General features: G+C 41.7%; 1 protein-coding gene across 6 annotated transcripts in view; it reads right to left on the bottom strand.

Annotated features, from left to right (window-relative positions):
• The window catches only part of MYLK (myosin light chain kinase), a 227,901-nt gene that overhangs the window by 145,101 nt on the left and 60,862 nt on the right, over positions 1-21,938 (bottom strand). For all 6 annotated transcript variants that reach the window (XM_026082130.1, XM_026082135.1, XM_026082133.1 and 3 more), the window contains one exon: positions 14,636-14,793. In XM_026082130.1, coding sequence (XP_025937915.1) covers positions 14,636-14,785 — 150 coding nt within the window. In that variant the 5' untranslated portion in view covers positions 14,786-14,793. The remainder of the gene's footprint in view (positions 1-14,635; positions 14,794-21,938) is intronic.

Below are 21,938 nucleotides of genomic sequence, written 5' to 3'. Positions count from 1 at the left end.
CTCTTTCTTGTCTTTCTCAAGACAAAGATGGTCAGTCAGTGTAAAAATACTTGTAAAAACCAATTTTTGATCACATATTACTGCTGGAAGACTGAAAAAATATATATTTTTAATTTTACCAATATGAAGTTTTTATCTTAATAGATGCGAATTTATTTGACATGTCTCCAAATGCTAGAGGCCCAACCCTCTTCTAAGAGCTGTGCCACTGACCAGACTAGCTTGCATCTTCATACGTTCCTGGCTTCGGGATGCTATTCTTAGGAACGCTGCATCAATATGTGCTACTTGCAGGCAAGGAATCTGTATAAATTTACACACTACGTGTACACACTGTGCAAGACTTACTGTGGAAAATTAATAAAAACAAACATGCTTTCTTTCTGTGCACAAAACACAGCTACTGGAAAACAGGCTTTGTAGCTATGAGATCCGTAACTGAGAGCAGCAAGGCACACCTGGGCTGTAAGGAGGTAACAGAAACTCTTCACTCCGCATGAAGGTGTCCGTCCTTTATCAATTTCCAGCCAGACAAGATTTATTTCCTGCAATTTAGTAGTCTGGCAGCAGCCACAGAAAACACTGAAACCGTTTTGGGTTGCCGAGTTGAGTGCAGAGCTCGACATTCATTTAAAAACTGTCTGCTGATAGCGACGACCACTGCTGGCAAAGGCAGCGTCCTGGAGAGGTTATAAAAATCCTCCTCAGTTAGCTGCACCGTCCCGTTGCTAACGCTACTTTCTAGGGCTGGCAACCAGACTGGGCATGATGTTTGCTTTAAGTTTCATTAAAAAACAGAACTGATGAACATACAAATGTACAAAATGCAATATTGGAGTGTGAAGATATGAATACATTAGATATCCTAAACATTTAACATTTCTCACTGCATTGCTTATTCTGTGCAACTTACTGCTATGCATTAAGTAATTAAGACTTCCACACACAAGGCCACTGTAAAACATTAACTGCTTCTTAGCATCTCTCAGTGCTGCTTTTATCCTATAAGAATCTGTAAAATTGATAAAGTTAAGCTTTATAGTCTTAGCACATAAACTTAACAGCTTAACAAAGATAACTCATACAGTACAATATATAAATTGCTTCATTAAAAATAAAGGTCTAAGCAAAAACTGCTTAAAAGAAAAAAAAAAAACTCTCAAAGCACTAACTGAAATACTAAAACATAAATTGATGTGGCTATGAATTTCTAGTTCAGCAGTCCAGAATAAATATTTATAGAAAGGCTGAGTTCAAGAGAAATTTTGTGGGCTTTCCTCTCCTTTCTAGTGCTTTCTCTCAAAACTAAAATTGCTCTGATCTTGGTAAGAGCAACACACACGTGCACTTAAAAAATAGCTACGTTTGTTTAGGCTGGGGAAAAAAGCGCTTACCCTCCATGTGCTTTCAATAGAGCTCCATTTAACTGAAGTCACTGGCATACCTACCGAAAGACCTGAACAAACCCAACATAATGTTTCCCATTAAACCCATGGTTATGTAACAGTCTCCCAAGCAGACAAATCTTTGCCTGCTTCTGCCCGTTACCATACCCCAACGGGCAAACAAACCAGAGCAGCTCTTGTGTCAAGGCACTAGGGACCCAAATTTGCCATCCTGCTTTTGTTTAGTGATACTTTCAGTCCAAGGGCAGTTGTCAAGATATTGGTGACATTTTCACCTGTTTGGAAACTGTAACTTTCTCTTCAAAAAGCAGAAAGTATTTACTGCAGAGACAGCTACTTCCAAAGACAGACAGGTTTATGTTTAAGGTAGTGGACGGGAACTGAACTTCAGGAAGACAGCAGTTTGGGTCCTAACCCCGGCACGCACTTTACAAACCAAAAAATTTCTCTGTGCCTCTGAACCCCACATGAGCATCAATGAGGGTAATAGTCACGGTCTCCTCTGATGTTTTGGAGAGGAAGGTCATCAGAGCAGGGACCAACTCTAGTCTGGCACGCGTTTGTGCTCAACACTATCGGCAAACCTACAGCAGGACTCCCGCTGGATTAGGCTTTTGAAGTGCTACCATGAAATAAGCAAAAATCAATACCATTCGCCATAGTGCTTTAATCCCCCTTTCCAAGATCTTATCATAATTTTTATTGCTTACTGGCTTCCTAAAGTCACTGGCCTGGCTTTTAACATAACTTGGTTTTGAAATATTTGTGTCTGTCCTCCGGTAGAGACAAACTGCTGAGTTATTCTTTTATAAAGGAACAGCAGAAATTATATAGACAGAAGAATCAAGCTTAAGCATATTGAAAACCTATTTAGCAGAGTTCCCAGCAGTTCAGTTTTATTTCATTGACCAAAAGTATGCGATCTCTATGAAAATTATAGATTATGGGAAATGTGATACAAATGATTTCAGATACAAGATGTCAGATACTACTGTAAAGAAAAGGGGATGCTCTTACCAAGTGTTTACAAAATAGTGTGCATCACACTAATACTCTAATCTTGGCAAGAATAATACAAATTATAAAGACACCGTATTTGTAGGCTTGCTTGTGTATTATGGTGCACATGGAAAGAACACCAGGCTCTCAGACTACACAATTATAACTGGACACTCTACTGTGAGGCTAAAAGAAAATGACCTTTCCAAAGGGAAGTCCAGAGATAGAGCACACAGCTGGATGAAAGAAGCTCCACATTCTGTGACCAACAGCCGGGTTACCATGAACAGAATTTTTTAATTTCTCAGTCTTGGCTTCTTAGCCCAGTTCCTTGGGCTACATTTGCACATTGCTGTCATCCTTAAAGGAAAGGTGTTGTATATGTTGTACATCAGCATACAGTATGACTTTTAATTACTGTTTTAGTAAGCTCAACTGTTGTATTTGTAATGAATAATATACTCCATAAAGTAACATTTATTATAGTAGTATGAAAAGGTGCAGAAAAGCAAGGGAAATTCAGAAAGGTAGATGAGGGAATTTATTTCCCCATTTCACCTCATTCTGCACATGAACGGCAAAGATCTCTATCTAAGTGACTAAGACACGCAAAGCTGACTTTGCTTGGAATTTGCGCCAGGTTAGATTCCCGATTCCTCGTTTCTCTTGGCCAAAGTATTTTCAGGAGACAAGGATTGCTTTGTTCTGTCTGGTTGCAGGTTTACAGCAATGCACTGATTTACAGAGAATAAAGCTATCACCTTCATCACCAGAAAGACTAGGAACAGATGATTTTTTTTTTGATTTTTTTTTGGAAAATGAAACATTTCCAGGTGTTCACTTGCTAATGCAGAGTCTGCATATTTCTAAAACCCCTTTGAAGAAGAAACGTGTAAGAAATTACCTCACTTCAAGGATCTCACTGCAACATATCCTTAATGTGGAATGGGTAGCCCCCAGGTCAGGTTACTAACCTGTGAGTTAAGAAACACAATTTAATTCATTGCTCTACCACTGACTTTTAGCAGGCCTTGGACAAGTCACTTGGAGATAGATTCACAGAAGGACTTTGGAGGCCCAGATTGTAGGACTATCTCTAATATCATTTTCAGTAACTATTTAATTTAAATATAGAAACAGTCCTTGGAAAATTGGTCACTGAGGTAGATGGCCGTATTTCCTCCTGCACCATAAAGAGTTAGAGAACCTTCCACCCAACATAACCAGTTAACTTGACAGTTAGATTTTCAAATAGGTTGAAAATGTGGGTTTGAACTTTAGTCTGAAAAGGACAAAAAGCAGGTTTCCTATAATCTCAGGAATCTCAGTCTCTAACTACCAGATTATTGACCGCAGGGAGAGAGGAAGGGTACTGCCACATACTCCAACCCACATATAATGAAAATGAGCTCTTGAGTTTCATAGAAAAATAAATTCAACATATTTAGGCTGGCAGTTCAAGGCATTTACACTGGATTGCTCGTCTCAGGGACAACCAGTCACTGAAATGCCTTGATTTTCTGGCTCATACTAGTGCCAAGAGCTTTGAAACATGAGTTCTGACAGCAATAGCAGGGGCAGTTACTTCCTCCGCACCAACCACCACCCCAGACAGCAGTCTCACTCCTTTTCAAATGCTTATTTCCTACACAAGACACCTTCAGATATAGTATGGTAGGCCCCCACATAGCTGCCCTGGTGAACTACAGAAGTAGCTTCATTCATCTTGCCATGTGACAGCAGTCCGAAAATGGTTGTGTTCCAGGTATCTGGCACATCTAGAGAATTTCTTTCCTCAAATAAACAACAGACTTTCATTTCTTTCTAGAATGAGACAACACTTCATTTTTCACACTGCAAGTGTAGCTTCCAGAAGCAATAAATAAATAAATAAATAACCCTCTTCCCTGTGAGCTCCTCCTTGGAAAAAGAGAAGCAGCTGGGGTTCACCCTTCTTCATCTCAAGGTTTTCCATTCTGCATGTGTGGGGACTAGGACTTCATCTGTCTAGCGCACCTCTTCTATGAAATACACTCCTCAAGGAAGAAGTCTGAGAGTTAGAAGGCCAAATCAGGAGACTAAGAAATGGTCTGGATTGTTTTACACTAGCTTTACAGCCTAGTTTCTCTCCTTCATGAACAGGTTGAGTTGTACACGATTCACAGAAAACGTTATCTTCTACTGAGCATGCACTTCTTCAATGCCAGGGAACCCACGGGAGGGTGAAGGGGGGCAGAGTATGTTGCCCGTTTTTTTTGTTTTGTTTTGGGGGGGGGGGGTGCCCAGTAGGTTTCCAAACTTCATATTCCACTCATGAGTGAACAGAGCCAAGTAACATGTCAAGAGCAGAAATTTTTAGCTTTGGAGTCTAATGCTAGAGTGAGTGCGGACTGAACAAATAGCAGTGAATGATGACGGGTGTGAATATAAACCTTCTCCGCATGTGGCCTCCTGCAAAGATTTCAAGTGAATCATGTTTCCTGTCTATTAACAACTACTTTCTTTTCTAGGTGGGAAAAGCAGGATTATATCAACAAGTACAATTTGGTTTAATTTAGGTCAGGCAAACTCTCACAGCCACATTTACTTTGCTATTGAACGTGCTACCAAGGTTGCACGGGGTGCTGAACCCCCTCGCTCACCTTTGTGGTCACATCAGTCAGATCAAGGCAAGGCCCTGAAACAAAGCAGGAGCTTTACTTACGATCACAGAAAGCAAACCTATTACTAGTTAGCTGAATACACAATCTGATGAGAAGTATTCCACCCTACCTCTTTTGTCAGCTAGAAAGAGAAAATTTAAAGTTGTTTTTTCTTCCCTGCAAGGGACATCTCTGGAGGGGAGAAAAAAAATAAATAAATCTTTCCCCATTTCATTCCTCTTACTCCAGTACTTCCAGTTACTAGGTCTTCCTCTTTAAGTTTTCAATCTACTATAACTGTGAAAGGAGCCAAATGCACAATTCCCCTAAACAAGCAATTTTTAGGCATCATAATGATAAGTTGCAGTCATGTTTCATGTTCTGCTAAGAACTTTTATTTAAATAAAGCCCAACGCTACCCGATGAGTTTGATTGCCAGTGGAACTAACCACAACAAAGACTTATGCCCTGGCCCAGAGGAAGGGAAACTGGCCTGGAAAAGATGATGATATTTTTCAAGTTAAAGGCAGAATTGAAGAATCTAATAAGACTTTGTTGAAATTTGAGAGATTTATGATTAACTATCATGGGACAAGTAAAAACAAAAACAAGAAGAATTACACTGACCACTTCTACCCTGACTTACACAACCTCAATTTCTGAACATATTATTTTTGTCCAGCTATTTAGGATATGCCGATTAGCTCTCTTTCTCTTGGGGCATATCTCGATTTTCTTTTATTCCTTTTTTGGACATTTTTATCCTCTCTTCGCTACATTGCAGACTTTATGATTACTCTTGGTATTTATTCCATCACTACTTCTGTAAAAGACTGAACCTCCTTTACACCACAATACAAACATTTTATATCTCCTTTTCCTCTGCAAATCTTTCAAAACATAATTAAAGAAATTTCTCTTTGATTTATATTTGAGGACTATAGAAAAATCACAAGTTCAGAAATCCCTGCCAAAGAAAACTATTGTCTTCAAAATCAACCCTAATGGTAAGACATACTTGACAACTTCAGCTGATATATAGCCATGCTTGATGATGATATATCACAGTAGCGGGTGATCACAAAATAGAATTCTACAATAACCTCTCCAGAATCAAAAGTTGTTGGCCCTTGCCCTCAAACCGGGAGCAGACAGATGCAATTAAATCACACAGCATTTAATTGTCAGGTTTGCCATGTGATTTTAACTGCTTCCACCTCAAAATCTGAAATAATTGGAAACTCATTAAAGAAAAAGTAAAGGAAGAAAGTGAAAGAGGTGGCCAAGAGCAGCATAAATGTCTGTTTTGGCTTGAGCTAAAACAACACCAGTTTGGAGAGATTCTTGTTAACTCCATATTTACATTAGTTGAATGGCCCTTAAAAGGGTCTAACCCTAGTATGACCATTATTATTAAAAAAATCAGTTTTTTGAAGTTACTTTAATTATTACAGTAGTTCTTAAATCACCCAAGAACAGGGAGCCATTCTGCCTGGTACTGCACAGAGCAGCAGATTGTTTATATATAACCAGCTGGGACAGAGACTAAGTGGGAAAGGAGATTGAAAACAGAATAATAAACACAATAGTGGCAAACAGTGGATTTCTTCCACAGTTTGGGGGTGGGTGGGTTACTGAGAATAAGCTCCATTATATAGACAATTAACCTTGAGAAATGGTGATTAAGAGTAGGCATATTGTATGTCCAGTCTTTCTCAGTCATGGCTTCTTTTCCGCTTAGAAATTTTATCTGGTTGGAATTTACGGATTCTTAGCATTGTCTGGGATTTCTGAACATCTGGCAGATTGGAACAACTCTGCAAAAGGTCTGACCAAACTGAGCTGCCAAGCATCCGGAAATCATGGCTATTGCCTCAGCGCACGCTCAGATTGGTGGCATGGGACAGCGCAGTAAGGTCAGTGTTTCTGGGGAACTGTCGGACACACTTACTGCACACATGCTACACAGAGCATGCTCCTATACTTCTACCTGGGAAGTCCTGAATATAACTATCATGGCCATAGGTGACAGGGAGACCGGTGGGAATTTCTGAGTTGAAGAGACCGAGGGGCAGAGCCGGAGCACGCAGACCACCACTCTCGTCCAAACTCCTGAGCAGCTGCTCCTGCTTCTGTAGTTTTTCCCTGAAGGCCACATGATGTGCAAGGAAGAGAAAATGGATGATGACACGTCGGTGCATGTGTCACTTGGTGAAGGCAAGGGTCTTTGCATAATTCTGGAGCCAGATGGTACCTTGTGGGGAAGCAGTTTTGATTGAATCCCACTTTAACCACTCTCCAGCAGAGCAGCCACTCACTCTTTGGCCATGTTGTCTAAAGCTGAATGTCTTCTGAGCCATTTTTTCTTTATGTCAATACAGAGGTATAAAATAATGCATGCATTATTCACGAGAATATGCGAACTGCTAAAACCAGCACTGTGGTAAGTGGGTATAATGTGAGGCAGGTTACACAAAGGAAGATGAAGTAGCAGCAGATAACACCAACAGAAGAAAGATGTGCAATAAGCTGTTCAGGGCCACCTAATTTGTGTTTATTTTCCTACTTTCAAAGTAGGAGAAAAGCCTTCAAGCTTTCTACCCTCCAATATCTATTTGACACAAAATGTTTCAGCAACTTCTGAACATACAGTGGATTTTTATTTATTTTACCAGAATGCTCACTAGTATGTAGAAAGGATGATCAAGTAAAACCTCCAGTTAAATCAACAGCTTCTGTTGTGACGGGGGGGAACACCCATGCCTCAATGTTTCATATCAGGCTTCTGAGTGTATCACAGTGCACAGCAGTTTTACAGATTCAGCACAACTCCTCCCACCACCTCTCCTCCAGTGTTCGCTTTCATCAGACAACTGTCTCCCACAAAAACATGGATCCTTCCTGAGTTCCTTCCTCATGGGGTCCAGAGCAGTCATCCCTCCAGAAAATACAGATCCAAAACCACCATCAGCATCATGCAATTAGCTGAGCAGTACATTTTGTAACAGCGAACATCTCATGGCAACAGCAAAGGATTTTGTGCCATGTCCTCATCCTCTGTCATTATCTGGGCTTCTCTCATTTCAGATTCTACCACCTCAAATCTAGACATACAATATAATTAAGGCATACTTCTGGAGTGCTTGCGACTGAGGCTTGGAGTGCACATTGCTGCCCTAAGTCCAAAGCAAAAAGAAGATGTCAAAGGTTTTGCCACTCAGCGATGGTGTGGAAGCCGGAAGAAAATAAATTTGTGAGATCTCAGTTTTTGTGTTAGCAGGTAGATGCAAATTTTAAAATGCTGTGGTAGTTTTCCTCTTCAACACTTCTTTCTACCCTTTATTTCTTCACACACCACATAAATTGGTCTCTCTTTATCACAGAACAAGTAAGTTAACTTCCCCGTTCCCTCCTATTTCTTCCTACCTGATCTCAGCTTACTTTTTCAGGCACCTGGTTCAAACAGTATCTGTGCAACCCCCAGCAGCAAGAGAAGCTCAGAAATGGGCAAGTTCAAACATGTCATTGGACTTATTGCAAGGGAAAAAAAAAAAAAAAAGAAAAAAGACAGGGTGTTGCAACAGCAGGGGTAGAAGGAGAACTAGAAAGCACATTAACTAGAGGCAGGATTTGCCATTGACCTGGCTTACCTTAAAACTTACCATCCAATTCACCAGCCCTTACTTGAAGGGGAGGGGAAGAGCAGGACAGTAACTGCTTAATGGGGAGCAAACACCGAACTACTAAATCCAGCATCTACTCAAGCTCTGAAGCGCCTATGTCCATACATGACTCACGTGAAACGTAGCTCGCAGAGATCAGAATACCGGACTAGATTTAGTAGTTTGATATCTCGGTTCTGGCAACAGACCATACATGGTTTGCATGAAGTAGAAAAAAACCCATAATGCACTGTTGCCAACTGTGCAATGCTTCATCCAAGGAGAAGAAATTCTTTCCTAACCCCCAAGGCAATCAGTCTGTGGTCCGTAGCATGACATTTGGCTGTTCTTCTCAAGCAGAGCTTTAGCACAAGTATTCTTTAGACTCATAAAATTAATGACCGTCAATATTACCCTCAAAAATTATACACTTATGCAGCCAAGGCAGGTTTAGTTAACTGCTTGCAGCAATCAAATGTGGAGGTTAATATCACTCTGAAAAGGGAAGGGTTTGTTGGAAACTGCCATTCTTTGAGCTTGTCCATTTTTTAATGCGTGATACTCAGTGACATATCAGACATGTTCACACCATGCTTTTGATGTAATGAGTCCACTGCTATTTAAGTTCAGCTGAGTTAAGTGTGGGCAGCTAATCACACAGTTATCAACTAAAAATGACTGTTGTGCGCAACCACCCTTTTTTTTTTTTTTTTTTTAAAGCAGCAAGGCTGCAGCAGACTGCTTTATTGGTCTCAGAAGTGGAAGCTTAAAATAGGGAGGAAACGATCAAGAAAATGCGGTTCAGTGGTTAGAGAACAGTAAAGATTCCTGGTTTCTATTCTTGGCTTTTCTATCAGTTTGCTGTATGGAACCTAAACAAATCTCTTAACCTCTCTGTGCCTCAAAGTATCCTCCCATACAAAAGTTAATGTGGACATGGGAAACTGGGATCTGAGCACTAACATTTGCTGACAGCTTACGTTGGCAGTTAAGAGTGCACAGCCCTACTGGGGCCAGGCCTTATGGCCGCTCTGTTCACCTATACACACCACCAGGACTTTAGGGTCCCAGTGGTTTATTCTGCTGCAGAAAACCAAGCTGCTTTCTGAGGTTTTCCCAGCGACTCATGACAGAACCTTTCAATGCCTCTAAACCCAGAAAAGGGAACTGGAGGCCTAGCTTGCTATCTTAGTACAAACGTGGGAAGGCTCACAAACCCGAGGAAAAGCAGAACCTAAGCCTAAACACTAGCATGGGCCAACTCAGGCTGACAGCAACACTCAGGCTGGGGGTGTAGGCAAATGTGAGTGGAGTCAAGGCAGTATTTAAATAACTGCTAGGTTCTACAAGGGAGACGGACCTTCCCCTCTAAACGAATGGGAATGTAGAGCTGGATAAAGTTGTCCAATATTTAGAAGTTCAATTTCTAGATGGAAAGAGGTCTTCACAAAAAGATGGAGTCTGAGATATAACGCAGGCTGCAGTCTAAGTCACTGAGCCCACAGTCTCTGAAAGACCAGGATACCAGGAAATCAGGCTGGATACATGTTCTGAACAGGATACTAAGAAATCAGGCAGGCAAGCTGGCACAAAACCATGCAAATCTGTGGAAGCCTTATTTCATTTGACTGTATGGAAAATTACATTATTTACATCCATACTCGTCTACTCCAACCCTTTGAACCTTTGCTATAGAATAGCATATCTAAGTCTGGGAAAGTGGGACAGGCTGAAATGAATTTATTTCTAAACTAGAAATACAGTTAAGGTTCTTATGGGTCAGCATTGCTATGTGTTCTGTGTTGTAATTAAAGTATCCTGCACAGTTGCAGAAAGTGAAATTTAGGATCACCTAAAGTCAGGTCAGGAAGGGGAGGGAACCCTATCTGATCTGAATTCAAATGGTATCAGTGGCATCAGAGTATCACCTTGTCTGATAATTTACAGGTAGTTATTTAGGTGTTATGGCCAGAAAGGATTTCCCTGTCCTCCTGTGTAATACTTGCCACAGAAACCGTTATGGTATTTGCTGCAAAGAAAGAAATCATGATTCACTATTATGCCAGTGAAAGGTATGAAATCTGGTGATGTACAACTGAATTAGAAAGATATGCCACCACAATTTAATGCAGTAAAGCACTGATAAATTTTTAATAATGTATTACAATGACTAATATAACAGAGAAGCAAACAACTTAAAACAAAGCTGGGTAACATTATTTTGGCCTGCCTTTTTTCAGGAGTATCTTAAAGGCTCCAACTGAGCAAGAATGACTTAGCACAAGGCAGGAGATTACTGCCCTGGACTGTTCACCCCAGACATGCTGTGCAATGAAGAGCAGTCCATCAGTCAACTCCCAACAAACTAGGAAGCCACAACACACCACAGTAATTTGGGAGGGTTTCCGTAAAAATCAGCTCAGCAACTGACTGATGAACAACTGAGATGCAGAGGCTAGGGGAGCACCTGGGAAGGTAACCTTGCCTTCGCTTGACTAAGTGGTTCCACCCCTCAGTGAGAGCTCCAGGCCAAAATCGTGCTCACATGCATGAAGGATGAGAAGCTACCTTTCTACCCTAAGGTCACACTGAAAAACTGAGATCTGCAGTCAGATATGGATAAATTTGGTGAGATATTGGTAAGAAAACCAGGGTGGTAGTGGAGGGATTAAGAGAATTCCTGTTAACGGGAATTGCAGTTCCCTTCTACCTCAGATTTCCTATGTTTACAGGCAATTTTTCAGTTTCTGCACTGTCCTTCATCTTCAATTGCCGTTTCACACAACTTATCTTACATGCTGTTGGAAAGAAAGGCAAAGCTTGACTTTGGGGCTCTCTCCTCCTTGTTCACTTAATGAGAGTACAGGATCATCACAGTATCAGATTTATATCCTGTCTTGGATTCTCAAAATGTTTGTTCTTTCATTCCACTGCAGAGGAACTCTTTGAAGAAAATCTCCTGTCTAGCCATTTTTAAAACTTTTATTTTTCTTTAGCTTAAGCCTAGTTTAATACGCATACTGTGTGATGAAGTGGAGTATCAGCAACAATCCTTCATAACATCTGTAGCCTATTTTCCAGGACAGAAAAACCTAAGTATGTTCAGTAGCTATCACTGTCACTAAATCTTAGTAAAACTGTCCTACTGAACCTCGGGAATGGTTAAGCAATAGAAAAAGCAACATCGTACTAGCAGCTAAAGATGGACCCAGATGATATGAGCTATGTAGACTGCAATCTCACCAGGTTGCAGTTAGGAAGCGACAGCGTTCTTCCAGCCTGTAGCATTGCGTCCCCTCACCCTGTCACGTTACCAGACTGGGAGCACAAGCAAGATACTAATTTGAACCCAGTTATTAACAACAGAACCAAACACAAGCTCCCCAACCACATTACATTCCAAATAACACACAACCCGGACAGTTTTAAGTGGTATGCTCATTACAAAACTCAGTTTCCTTGCACGAAGTAATAAGGAGAACACGCCGTGCTCCATTACGCTCTATTTCCAATCATTATAATGCAGATTGTTCGCCTTCCCCCTCCCCCAGAAATGCAAGTTCATATCGCAGCCTCCAGCTAGTTTGGATTCCAGGAAGTTTGGAACTGATTCACAGTGATAAAGATTGGCTGTTTGGTCTACAGCTGGGTTGCATGCTTCTCCTCAGCTGCGCTTAGCTAAGAGAGGCAAAATGAAGCTCCCCAGGGCAGCAAGCTGCACTGAGCCAAAACCAGGCAATACCCCATGTGCAGCAAGAGGCTGAAACGCCAAAGGCAGTGGCTGTAACTGTCTAATCTCAGTTTGCCAAGCAGTGGAATACAACGCAACGCATGCTACTTGCCACAAAGTAATTACAGATCTCGCATGGATTTCAGCAAAGCCGCAGTCTTAATGCTTAGCACTTACAAAGCACTTTAAGCAATAAAGTGCTACTTCATCTACATGACATGCATGTGGCCAGCGTATTATTATAATCCCCATTTTATGGATGGAAAATTAAGGGATTCAGCCATGCTCAAACACCAAATGGGCAGAACTGGAATTTAAATTTTCAAATATGTTCAAGCCAAGACCTCAGTCAAAGCTCAGTTCCTTCATGGAGCCTGTCAGTTCTACTCAATGAGTATTTTATCCAAGCTGCTAGAACAAACCCTTAGACTTTACCCATCCAGCATTCAAGGCAATGATAAAAAGGGGGTAGGGATATGAAACCCAGAAGAATTAATACTTTAAAACCAGATCTGAAAAACAAACAATCCCCCCTCCCCAACCAAAGCAGTGATTGAACTCTAACTTACAGGTAACTAGAGTTTATAGTTGCTTCCATTTGACTAATAATAAAAAGGCTGCAGGGTGCACCAAAAATTGAAAATATCCTACTCAAGCTTTGAATTAGGAAAGTGGAGAAAAAACAAACAAAAAAACCATAGCTACACCACATGCTTCATATTTGATTTCACTTCACTGTTATTGCCTGGTGTAGTATTATCTGGAAGAACCAGTCAGAATTAGGACACTATCGTGCACCGGTGCACCTACAGGAGCAATATGTTGTCCTTTTTCAACTGAGTTTGCAACTAAGCAAGGTAAAATAATGGAAAAGGGAGATAAGCACAGTAAGTGAAGGAATGCTCATTGCGAGCAGCTAGCATCATACACAGAGAGGGTGTTTCTGACTGATGTCTTAAAAATCCCATAAAAAGTAAACTGTTCAAAAAAATCTAGAAGTTTGATAGAAAACTGTTCTTTAGTTTAAACACTTTCATGGGAAGTATGTGCTTCTATGAAAAATACCAACTTTTCCTCAAAGAAATCCAATCTGAGAACTATTTCTGAGTTTTGATTTTCCACTTAAAAATTGATATACTTCAAAAATTGTTTTCCTGCACAGTTTCCATAGAAAAATTCCAGTTTCTAGCCTGATCTTGCATAAACAAATAAATAAGATAAATATCAGATGCCCCCTACCGGCTCTCTCTTTATGTTAGAGTTTTGAAAGTTATGAATTTACCAAATTCCTTTTAGCCCTTGGTTTGTTACAGCACAGTTGCAGTTTCCTGTCTCTGTCAGATAAGTCTCATCGCTTCAAAGACTAGGACTGCAGTCAGTTAGATGATATAGCTGTCAGCACACAGTCACAGCACGACATGGACAGGAGGAAGCTTACAGGGACAAGAGGAAGAAGCGGTAGCTCCAGGAAAAAGATCTGGGCTAAGGGAGAAGATGGGGAAATAAACAGAACAAGAAAGAGATGATATGGGGATTGAAGCATGAAGGGAACACAGATTCTAATAAGGACAATTTAGTGTCCCAAGCACGAGGGGAAGGGGAGGAGCTGGGGTTTCCCCACCACCACCACCCACACGCTTTATCCCTGTTGGCTTAACATGTTTACTTGAACAAATCACGCTTTCCTCTGGAAACACTCCTTCTGCTTTCCGTTTAACTACATGTATTGCAGGTGCTACAGTTAAATAAAATTTCACAACTTCTCTCTTTGCAGATTCCTAGTTTGACTACTAGGAAGCACATGCTGCAGCAATTACTTTTGTTACATATGAAGTTTTGCAAAGAGGCAGCTTTGGGAGGCAGGGAGATGAATATGCAGTAGGAGAATACATACCCTCTCTGATTAGAGCCAGCTCTAGAGGCAGTTTTCCACTGATACTAAGCTCAGTGCCTGACATGCTCACCTAGGTCACACTTAGCAGAACCCTCACTTCTCCTCTACTCACAAGCTGACTTGTAATGCTCCTGCCCCCTCTTACTGCCTGGCAGGAGAGGTGTACACTGGTGCACTCTTCTGGAGCAAAGGTCCTACAACGCAGAGGCAATTAGAAATTTCACTGTTTCTGCAGCCAACTAAGCAGCTTCAGGAAAGGACAAAAACAAGTGGACAAGCCCTCCGTCATCTCCATTTCTTACCTTCCCCTCAAATCTGGCGGTGGCTCCCAGCTGCACTCGGATATTCCGAGGAGGAAGGGTAAACGCTGGTGCTTCTGCCGGCACAGAGGGGCTGAGTGTCAGGGAGGTTTTGGAAACTCGAGTTGATGTCACCAGTTTCACATCCCCCATGATGTGAACTGTAAAAGAGAGAAACACAGTTGTGATATAGAACTTAGAACAATTAATTACCTACATTACAGTTGCTACTAAAAATCAGATTGAGGACAGATCATTCTATAGCTTTGCTATATTCACATACATAGTAAGAGTCTTTGGTCTAAAGTAACAAGCGCTATTTTCTGGGTGGGGAAGCGTGACCCAGGAAGACTGCCTGGTGTACCTACGGTTGCAGTCAGGGTCACAGCCTTGAACTGAACTCAGATTGAACTCTCAAGTCCCAGACCAGCGCCTTAACCAAAAAGCCATCCTTTACAACTGCATTAAACCGTAATAACTTATTTCAGGAGGATATTTTCGCAACGTGACTTTGATTTTCCTGGCCTGGAATACACCAAAATCAGTAAGTCTCAAAAGCAGAGCCAGCGTTAAACAAGTACTTGTGAAATAGAGGCCTCTGTTTGCACTGGATTTAAGTTGCAAGCGGGAATGTGGAAAATCTGATTTTTCATACCACGCTTTCAAGATCTTAAGAAATATCTGGATATCTCCCTCCAAAGCACAGCACTCTTAGTACATAACTGACACTTTTGCAGCAATTCCAACTCTCTAGTTTACTGCACATCCTTCTATAGCACACAGACCAGGAAAATAGCAGGGAGACCAAATTTTGTAATGCTACAAAAATGGCATTTTAAAAACCTCATTACAGATAACCTGTTTCAGAGGCAACTCTTTTGCTATTCACCCTATTTTTTTGGCAACTGAAAGCAAAAATTTAGGTTTTCCAGAAAAGAAGAAGAAAAAAAAAAGGTAGTAGCTCAGCCTGCTAATTCCTTGAAGAATTTGCATAAGTTAGAAGCCCCACTCCAAAATGGCTATTTAATAGACCAGCTTAACAGAGAATAAAAGGGAGAAATGCTTGACCAACCAATCAATCATGTTGAACCAAGGAAGAGAACTTGGCTTCCAGGTCATAATCCTCCGCCATACACACCAACCCATGATGGACTATATATTTATTCATCTGCTTCTGCTAAAAGTTGTAATAAATAATACTTGAATAAACAGTAAAGTTTCAACTTTAACAAGAGAGAAATCAGTTAAACTGGGGCCACATTATTCCTGACTCATCCACCTGCACAAAGAATACTTGTTCCAGAAGAGGCTGCAGAGGTTTGGAGAGTAGGGGAGGAAAAGTCGCCACGTTAAAGAGAGGAACTAACAGCCTTCTGGGCTCCACCTCCCTCTTCCCCCACCAAGCGGTAGCTGACACGCGGTACCATCACAGCTCGCGTGCTTTCCCACCGCTGCCTGGAAGCTCCTGTCACTCCCAGTCACCTCAGCTCACCTACAGGACGATGCCCCCCATTCACAGGGTCACGCTACGGGTGTGCATGTCGCGTGGCCCTCTCCTACCAAGAGGCTGAGCTGGGCGAACACCTCGCTCCTAGGCCCGGCAGGAAAGGGGCCTTCCCACTGCGTTGCTACCTAGGGAACATGCCTTCCAGACAGGTTTGGAAAATAGGGTCCCACTGAAAAAGGCAGAGCTCCACTGCAGCACTGCGCCCCCGCTCCTCACCTGCGGCACGACCCCGTGGCCCAGGCCCAGCCCGGAGGCAGGCAGGAGCCACGGGGCTGCGTGCAAAGGCTGGAGTGGGGGAACACACGGCGAAGCCGAGCGAGCGAGCCGCACGCTCTGGGCACACAAGTGGGAAGGAACGAGCTTGCTGGGAAAGCGCACAGCAGCTGTGTTGGGCTGCAGGCACTATCAGCCAAGCATTAAGGGGGAACTGTGCTCCAGAAGTACTCATTTTAAAAAATGAAGTATCATTTCAAATATTGCATCTACATGGCTTTTTTAAAAAAAAAAATATAATTTAAAATATTGCATCTACATGGCTTTTTTTAAAAAAAAAAAAAAAAAAAAAAAAAAACTTTTACACATCGTTGTTGCCTCTCAAGTTTTTCTGTTCCCTGCTGCTACAAGAAAACAGGGAGGACAGAACAGTTGTGCAAAATATATGAAGCACCGTCACAACCACAAAACAAACAAGTTGGAGTAACAACAAAGATAGCTGCGTTTTTCTCTAATCACTGTCGGCCACAGTATTTTAGCAGGCACATTCAGCAGCAGCGACAGGTAGGAGTTATCTGGACGGAAGATTGATTTAGCCGTTCTTTCCACTTATAATGGTTTTGCTGGCTATTATAGATGGGAATTAACTGTACTCAGAAACATTTTGAAAAAGCTTCTTCAAAAGAGGGGTAGAAAGGTCAAATACTCCAGCACATCATTGCTCTCCGACAGCCCATCCTAACTGATCATCCTAACTTTCTCCAAGGAAAGGCATCTGGAAGCTCAGAGCCAATCCCGCAGGCATAAAGCCAGGTCCATGCCTGGTGGCTTTAGCGACCGAGAGCAGGACCTGCACAGCGGGTAAGGCGATGGGGCATTCGGTGTCACAACTCTCCGAGTTATGTGGAAGCCCAAGCCTCCAGGCAGCCCTTTCACAGTTAATGGATCCAGTCCCAGGACCCCTGTGTGTTAACGCTTAAAGGACTGGGTGGCCTCTTCCGGATCAACAGTAGTGCTTGGGCACCTCAGAAGTCCATAGTGGCCATTATATACCTTGCCGATAGTCTTTTCTCTCTAGCAGATGAAGGGGGATTCAGCTACCCAGACATCTAACRTAGGCCTTCCTGCCTTTTGCCAAAACAGCGCTAGACACCTTTATTAAGGCTATGTTATCCCAGCCGCCTTGTGGGTGCATCTCTCACATCTTGTCTGTCCTCCCAAAGACTAGCCCACCGCAGGTCCCTAGCGTTCAGACACAGCGATGGCGTTTGAATTTTCAAAGTAATACTTGTCAATATAAAATGAATTATTAATTTTGTGCCACACAGCAGAAAGTGTGTTTTGCAAAGTTATTAGTTAAACCAATGGGGGGGAGAAGGGGAGGGAAGCAGAATTTTTAACACCACCACCAMCAACAACAACCTAAATGGTATTTTCTTTCAACTCCCAGACCGCACCACACAAAAGCAAGCTAAATGACCATGAGAAGGCATTCTCCCAAACCTCAAGATGACTGCATGTTTGTTTGCAGCTTTCGCACCCAACAAAGCACTGATTCCATGTCTTACCCACTACGACTCTTCCCCCCAATCTCYAGCCCTTCTCAGAGAAAAGTGATGGAGAACATTTTTCAAAATTGACTAGAGAATTCAGGAACACACAACCCCACTCATTTTCAAGAGGACTGATATTCCAGGTCGTATACGTGCTTCTGAAAACCCAGTCTCAGATAACAGAATTTCCATGTAGCACTCCTGACATGCTCAGTYGCCATAAAAATACAGTGTGCCCATCTCAAGGAACACATTCTCTGCATTTATCAGGAAGAGATTCAAAGGGAAACTCCTCTCCTGGAAGTTATTAGTCTACAAGTTAGGCAGCCCATCTGAACTAGTAGCTTTGGCTCCTCCACCGTCAACAGAAAGTCACCTCCAGAGACTGTTTTGTTCTAAGATGTAGGAGTCACCAGAAGCTTTCTGCTTCGCAGTACATACTTATCAGAAACTGTGGTTTGGAAGGCAAATCCTTACAAGATACCACTCATATGAACAGCCATTTGTCTGAAAAGCATGAGAGAATTATTCTTTTAATTAAATGTTCTTTCACTAAGCACAAAACTCCAAGCTCTGTTCTTCACTCAGGTAAAACTGCAGCTTATCTTGCAGACTGTCACCCAGTTACACAGCTGTAAACTGATGCCTACCAAGCCCACGTTGGTCAGCGATTTTTTGTTAATTGGTTTTTCTTTTCAGATTCAAAGTAAACATTTTTCAAATAGTAAATTGCTATAAATATCAACTGTGATCTTTTGTCACTTTTATGATACGGCACTGATAATTTTGTATCTGCTTATCTGTTCTAGACTGGCCTAAATCCTATTTTAATTTGTATTTCCCATTTCCTTTTCTTTTTCCCCTTTTCTCCAAGGTCTTCCTTGAATTTCTCTTTTCCACAGATGATCTTCAGTTTTTCAACATGCTCAACTGACTACTCAGTGTTCAGTTTTGTTTCCCACACATTTTTCTCCTCTGCTAAGCTACACCTTTCCATAGCCTATAAATGCTAAAACTTGCAATGTCTCTGTAGCTGTGAAACTCTTCACCAGCAGATCAGTCTGCCAACATAAGCCTGCAATAAAACTTCAGACCACTTGCAATAGCAACAGCCATGTGCCAGGTATAATATAGATGAAGACATTATAATGCATTTGGTGCCATAAGAAGCCCAGGACAAAACCTATCCTTCCACACACATCTGTATCAGCTTTACAGAGTTCAAAACCACACATATGCCTCACGTTTCCTAAAAGGAAAAAAAAGGCAAAATTAAAAAAGACAGAATCCAATTCAAACTTGATATTCACTCATGTAAATCAGATGCAATTCCACTCTGGTGAATGCCATTATACTGGCTGGAAAAAAAAGAAATCCCAAAAGAAGATGCTAGATACTACAAATGTTTGCAGGACTATTCTGTCAAGATAAAATGTTCATCTGTCCTTAGATGCAACGCACTGCTAATGCAGGGCTATCTTAAGAAATCTTGTTAGGCATAACACCTACTCACGTGGGGAAACCGCAGCACCGGGTATGCTGCAGGGCTGGATTCACATAGTACATGCAATAGAGCCACCAGCACGTGCCTGGAAAACGCGCTGTATCCAACAGGCTCGTCCTCCAAGCAGCGCTGTGCTCGGGCAGTGTCCGACGGGCTGCTTTGGATGCAAAGTTGGCTGGTCATGAAAGATTCTCTGATAGAGGAACTGAGCTGAACTCCGATAATGTCATCTTTCCACTAATTTCTCTGGTTATTGGATCTAGCCCTACCAAAAAAAAGGGGGGGGGGAGAGAGGGCAAGGAGAGAGAAAAAAAACCCCTAAACTGCTAAAATAGTCATTCTTACCAGTCAGGTTACATTTTTATTGCATGTTGGTAACATGCCAAAAGCTATGAACAAGTTGATGCCTAATGTTATAGTGGGACTGTAAAGTATGAAATAAAGTAATAGCTCGACTTTTCCATAAGGACATCTTGTAGGGATTTATCTTTTTCTAAATAAAGTGTCTAGAAGGGACTGAATTAACCAATCAATATTAGCTCAAATCAGCACAAGCAGTTTTCTAGCAACATAAGCCTCTAAACATTTAGCAGTCTGACTTTAACTAGCTATGGAGGCYGAAGATGCTTCTAGTAACTAATTACAAAATCTTTTTTCAGCTTAGAGGATATTTAACGATTATGCTCTCAGACAAATAAATATTTCCATGTCGTGCGCTCTGGGGTTCCTATGGAACTGCCACCTCTGAATATCTTAAGGAAATTATATTAAAGAGAACAAATCTTGCCGAAGGTTAAGATTTGATAGGAAGGAAAAAAACAGATGTTGATATTTATGTTTTTTTTTCTTTTATTTAAGCAACCTTCTACAATGACCCTATTCCTAAAATCTCTTTCCTAGGTATTCCAAGCCTGCTACTGAAAAAGATTTCAAGGTTGCTGCATGGACTGATAACATTTCATTTCACATGCTGTGTACACCTAGACTACGATGGTTAAACAAGAACAACTGTAACTGAAGTTGCAACACAGACAGTGTGGTATTATACATAAAAGAAAACCACCATGCAAATGTCAGCTTGTAGGGTAGCAATGTGGTTAGACAGCATTTCTAATCTGGATATATTTTTTTTAATTCTTAATCCTTTCTAAAAAGCACATAAATCCTTACAAATTCTCACAGTGTGTCCTCTAATCTTTCTAATACCAAAGCAGACTAAGGTGTTTCAAGCATCTTTTACTGAGAGCAAATCTCTAGCACTCAACACCCTGCTCACAGAAATAAACCCAAAAAAGCAAACAGTAAGATATCCCCCTTATGTTTTCTCCTCATTCACTTATTTTATATAAGTAAATACTTACCATCAGCTTCCTACATAATCATTTAATTATACTAATTTCCTTTTACCAAGTCCTTCCTCCGAGGCAGAAGAAAAATAAGAGGCAGAGAGGACGTGTGCATGGGAGAGAGCGAGCGAGCGCACGCAAGTGGGAGGAAATCGGAGCTGCCAGTTGAAGAAGCTTTATTTCACTTACTCACTGATATTGCAACTCTACACCTAAGCAGCGCGTTCTTACCGGGTCCGGCTATTCTGTTATTTTAACCCGACTGCCCCCGCTAACCTTTGAACCATYTCTGAAATCTGGATCGAATCTTCTGAGCTCTTTTAAAATAGGAGCAAAAGGACAGCCCAGGGGCAGGAGCATGCGTCTGCTGTTTGGGAGCCCTGGTCGAGGTCCCTGCTCCGCAGCGGGCTGCCTGCATGACCCCAGGCCAGTCGCTAAGCCCCTCTTTTGCTAGGGCTCCCCATTTGCAAAGCGGGGATTACTGTACTTCCTTACCACAAAGAAGTGCCGTGAGGATAACTGTGTTAGAGGCTGGGAGTCAGGCTACAGTAATAGGACCATATAAATAGCATAACTAGTAAAAGGCACAAAATTACCATAAACTCACAGGAAGCTGGATCTCATTATAGCTTTCCTTTTTTAAATCATGAGGGTGTTTTTTTCAGAAAGCATGCATTTTAGATCACTGCAGGTAAAAACTCATTTCCTTACACAGCTTCACCAAATTCACCAGAGTTTTGCTAGGGTCCTGCATTATGCTTCAAAGCCTTCTGTATTTTAAAGAGTTTCTTTCATTTCTAAACCTGCTTGACAGCTTCCCCTTTTCACACACCTTATTTCCTCTGCTACAGCCTCTATCTTTACCACAAGGACTAACATGTGGCTTCCATACATCTGAACTGAACACGCTCTCCACAGAACTACAGAAAGGAATTTTTGCAGCCATGAGACTTGTGACCATCTTGTCCGTCTTATCCTACCAGCCCACATGAGGTAGCATCCTGCCTCCTGTCAGCTCCCAGTACCCAAGAAACAGCATACAAGGGAAGCATAAACCACAGAGGATCCCCAAAGCAATCCAGATTAGAAAGTCCTGTGTGGATTTAGCAGAAGGGAAGAGGTCGGAGGTGGGAACAGGAAGCAAGGGGCTTGTATCTCCACCCATGAGCACCACCGGCGTAGC

The sequence above is a fragment of the Apteryx rowi genome, unplaced genomic scaffold (assembly GCF_003343035.1).
Source record: "Apteryx rowi isolate R43461 unplaced genomic scaffold, aptRow1 scaffold_57, whole genome shotgun sequence".
NCBI lineage: Eukaryota > Metazoa > Chordata > Aves > Apterygiformes > Apterygidae > Apteryx > Apteryx rowi.
The sequence above is the reverse complement of the archived record's forward strand: the minus strand, read 5'-3'. Positions and strand labels throughout refer to the sequence as shown.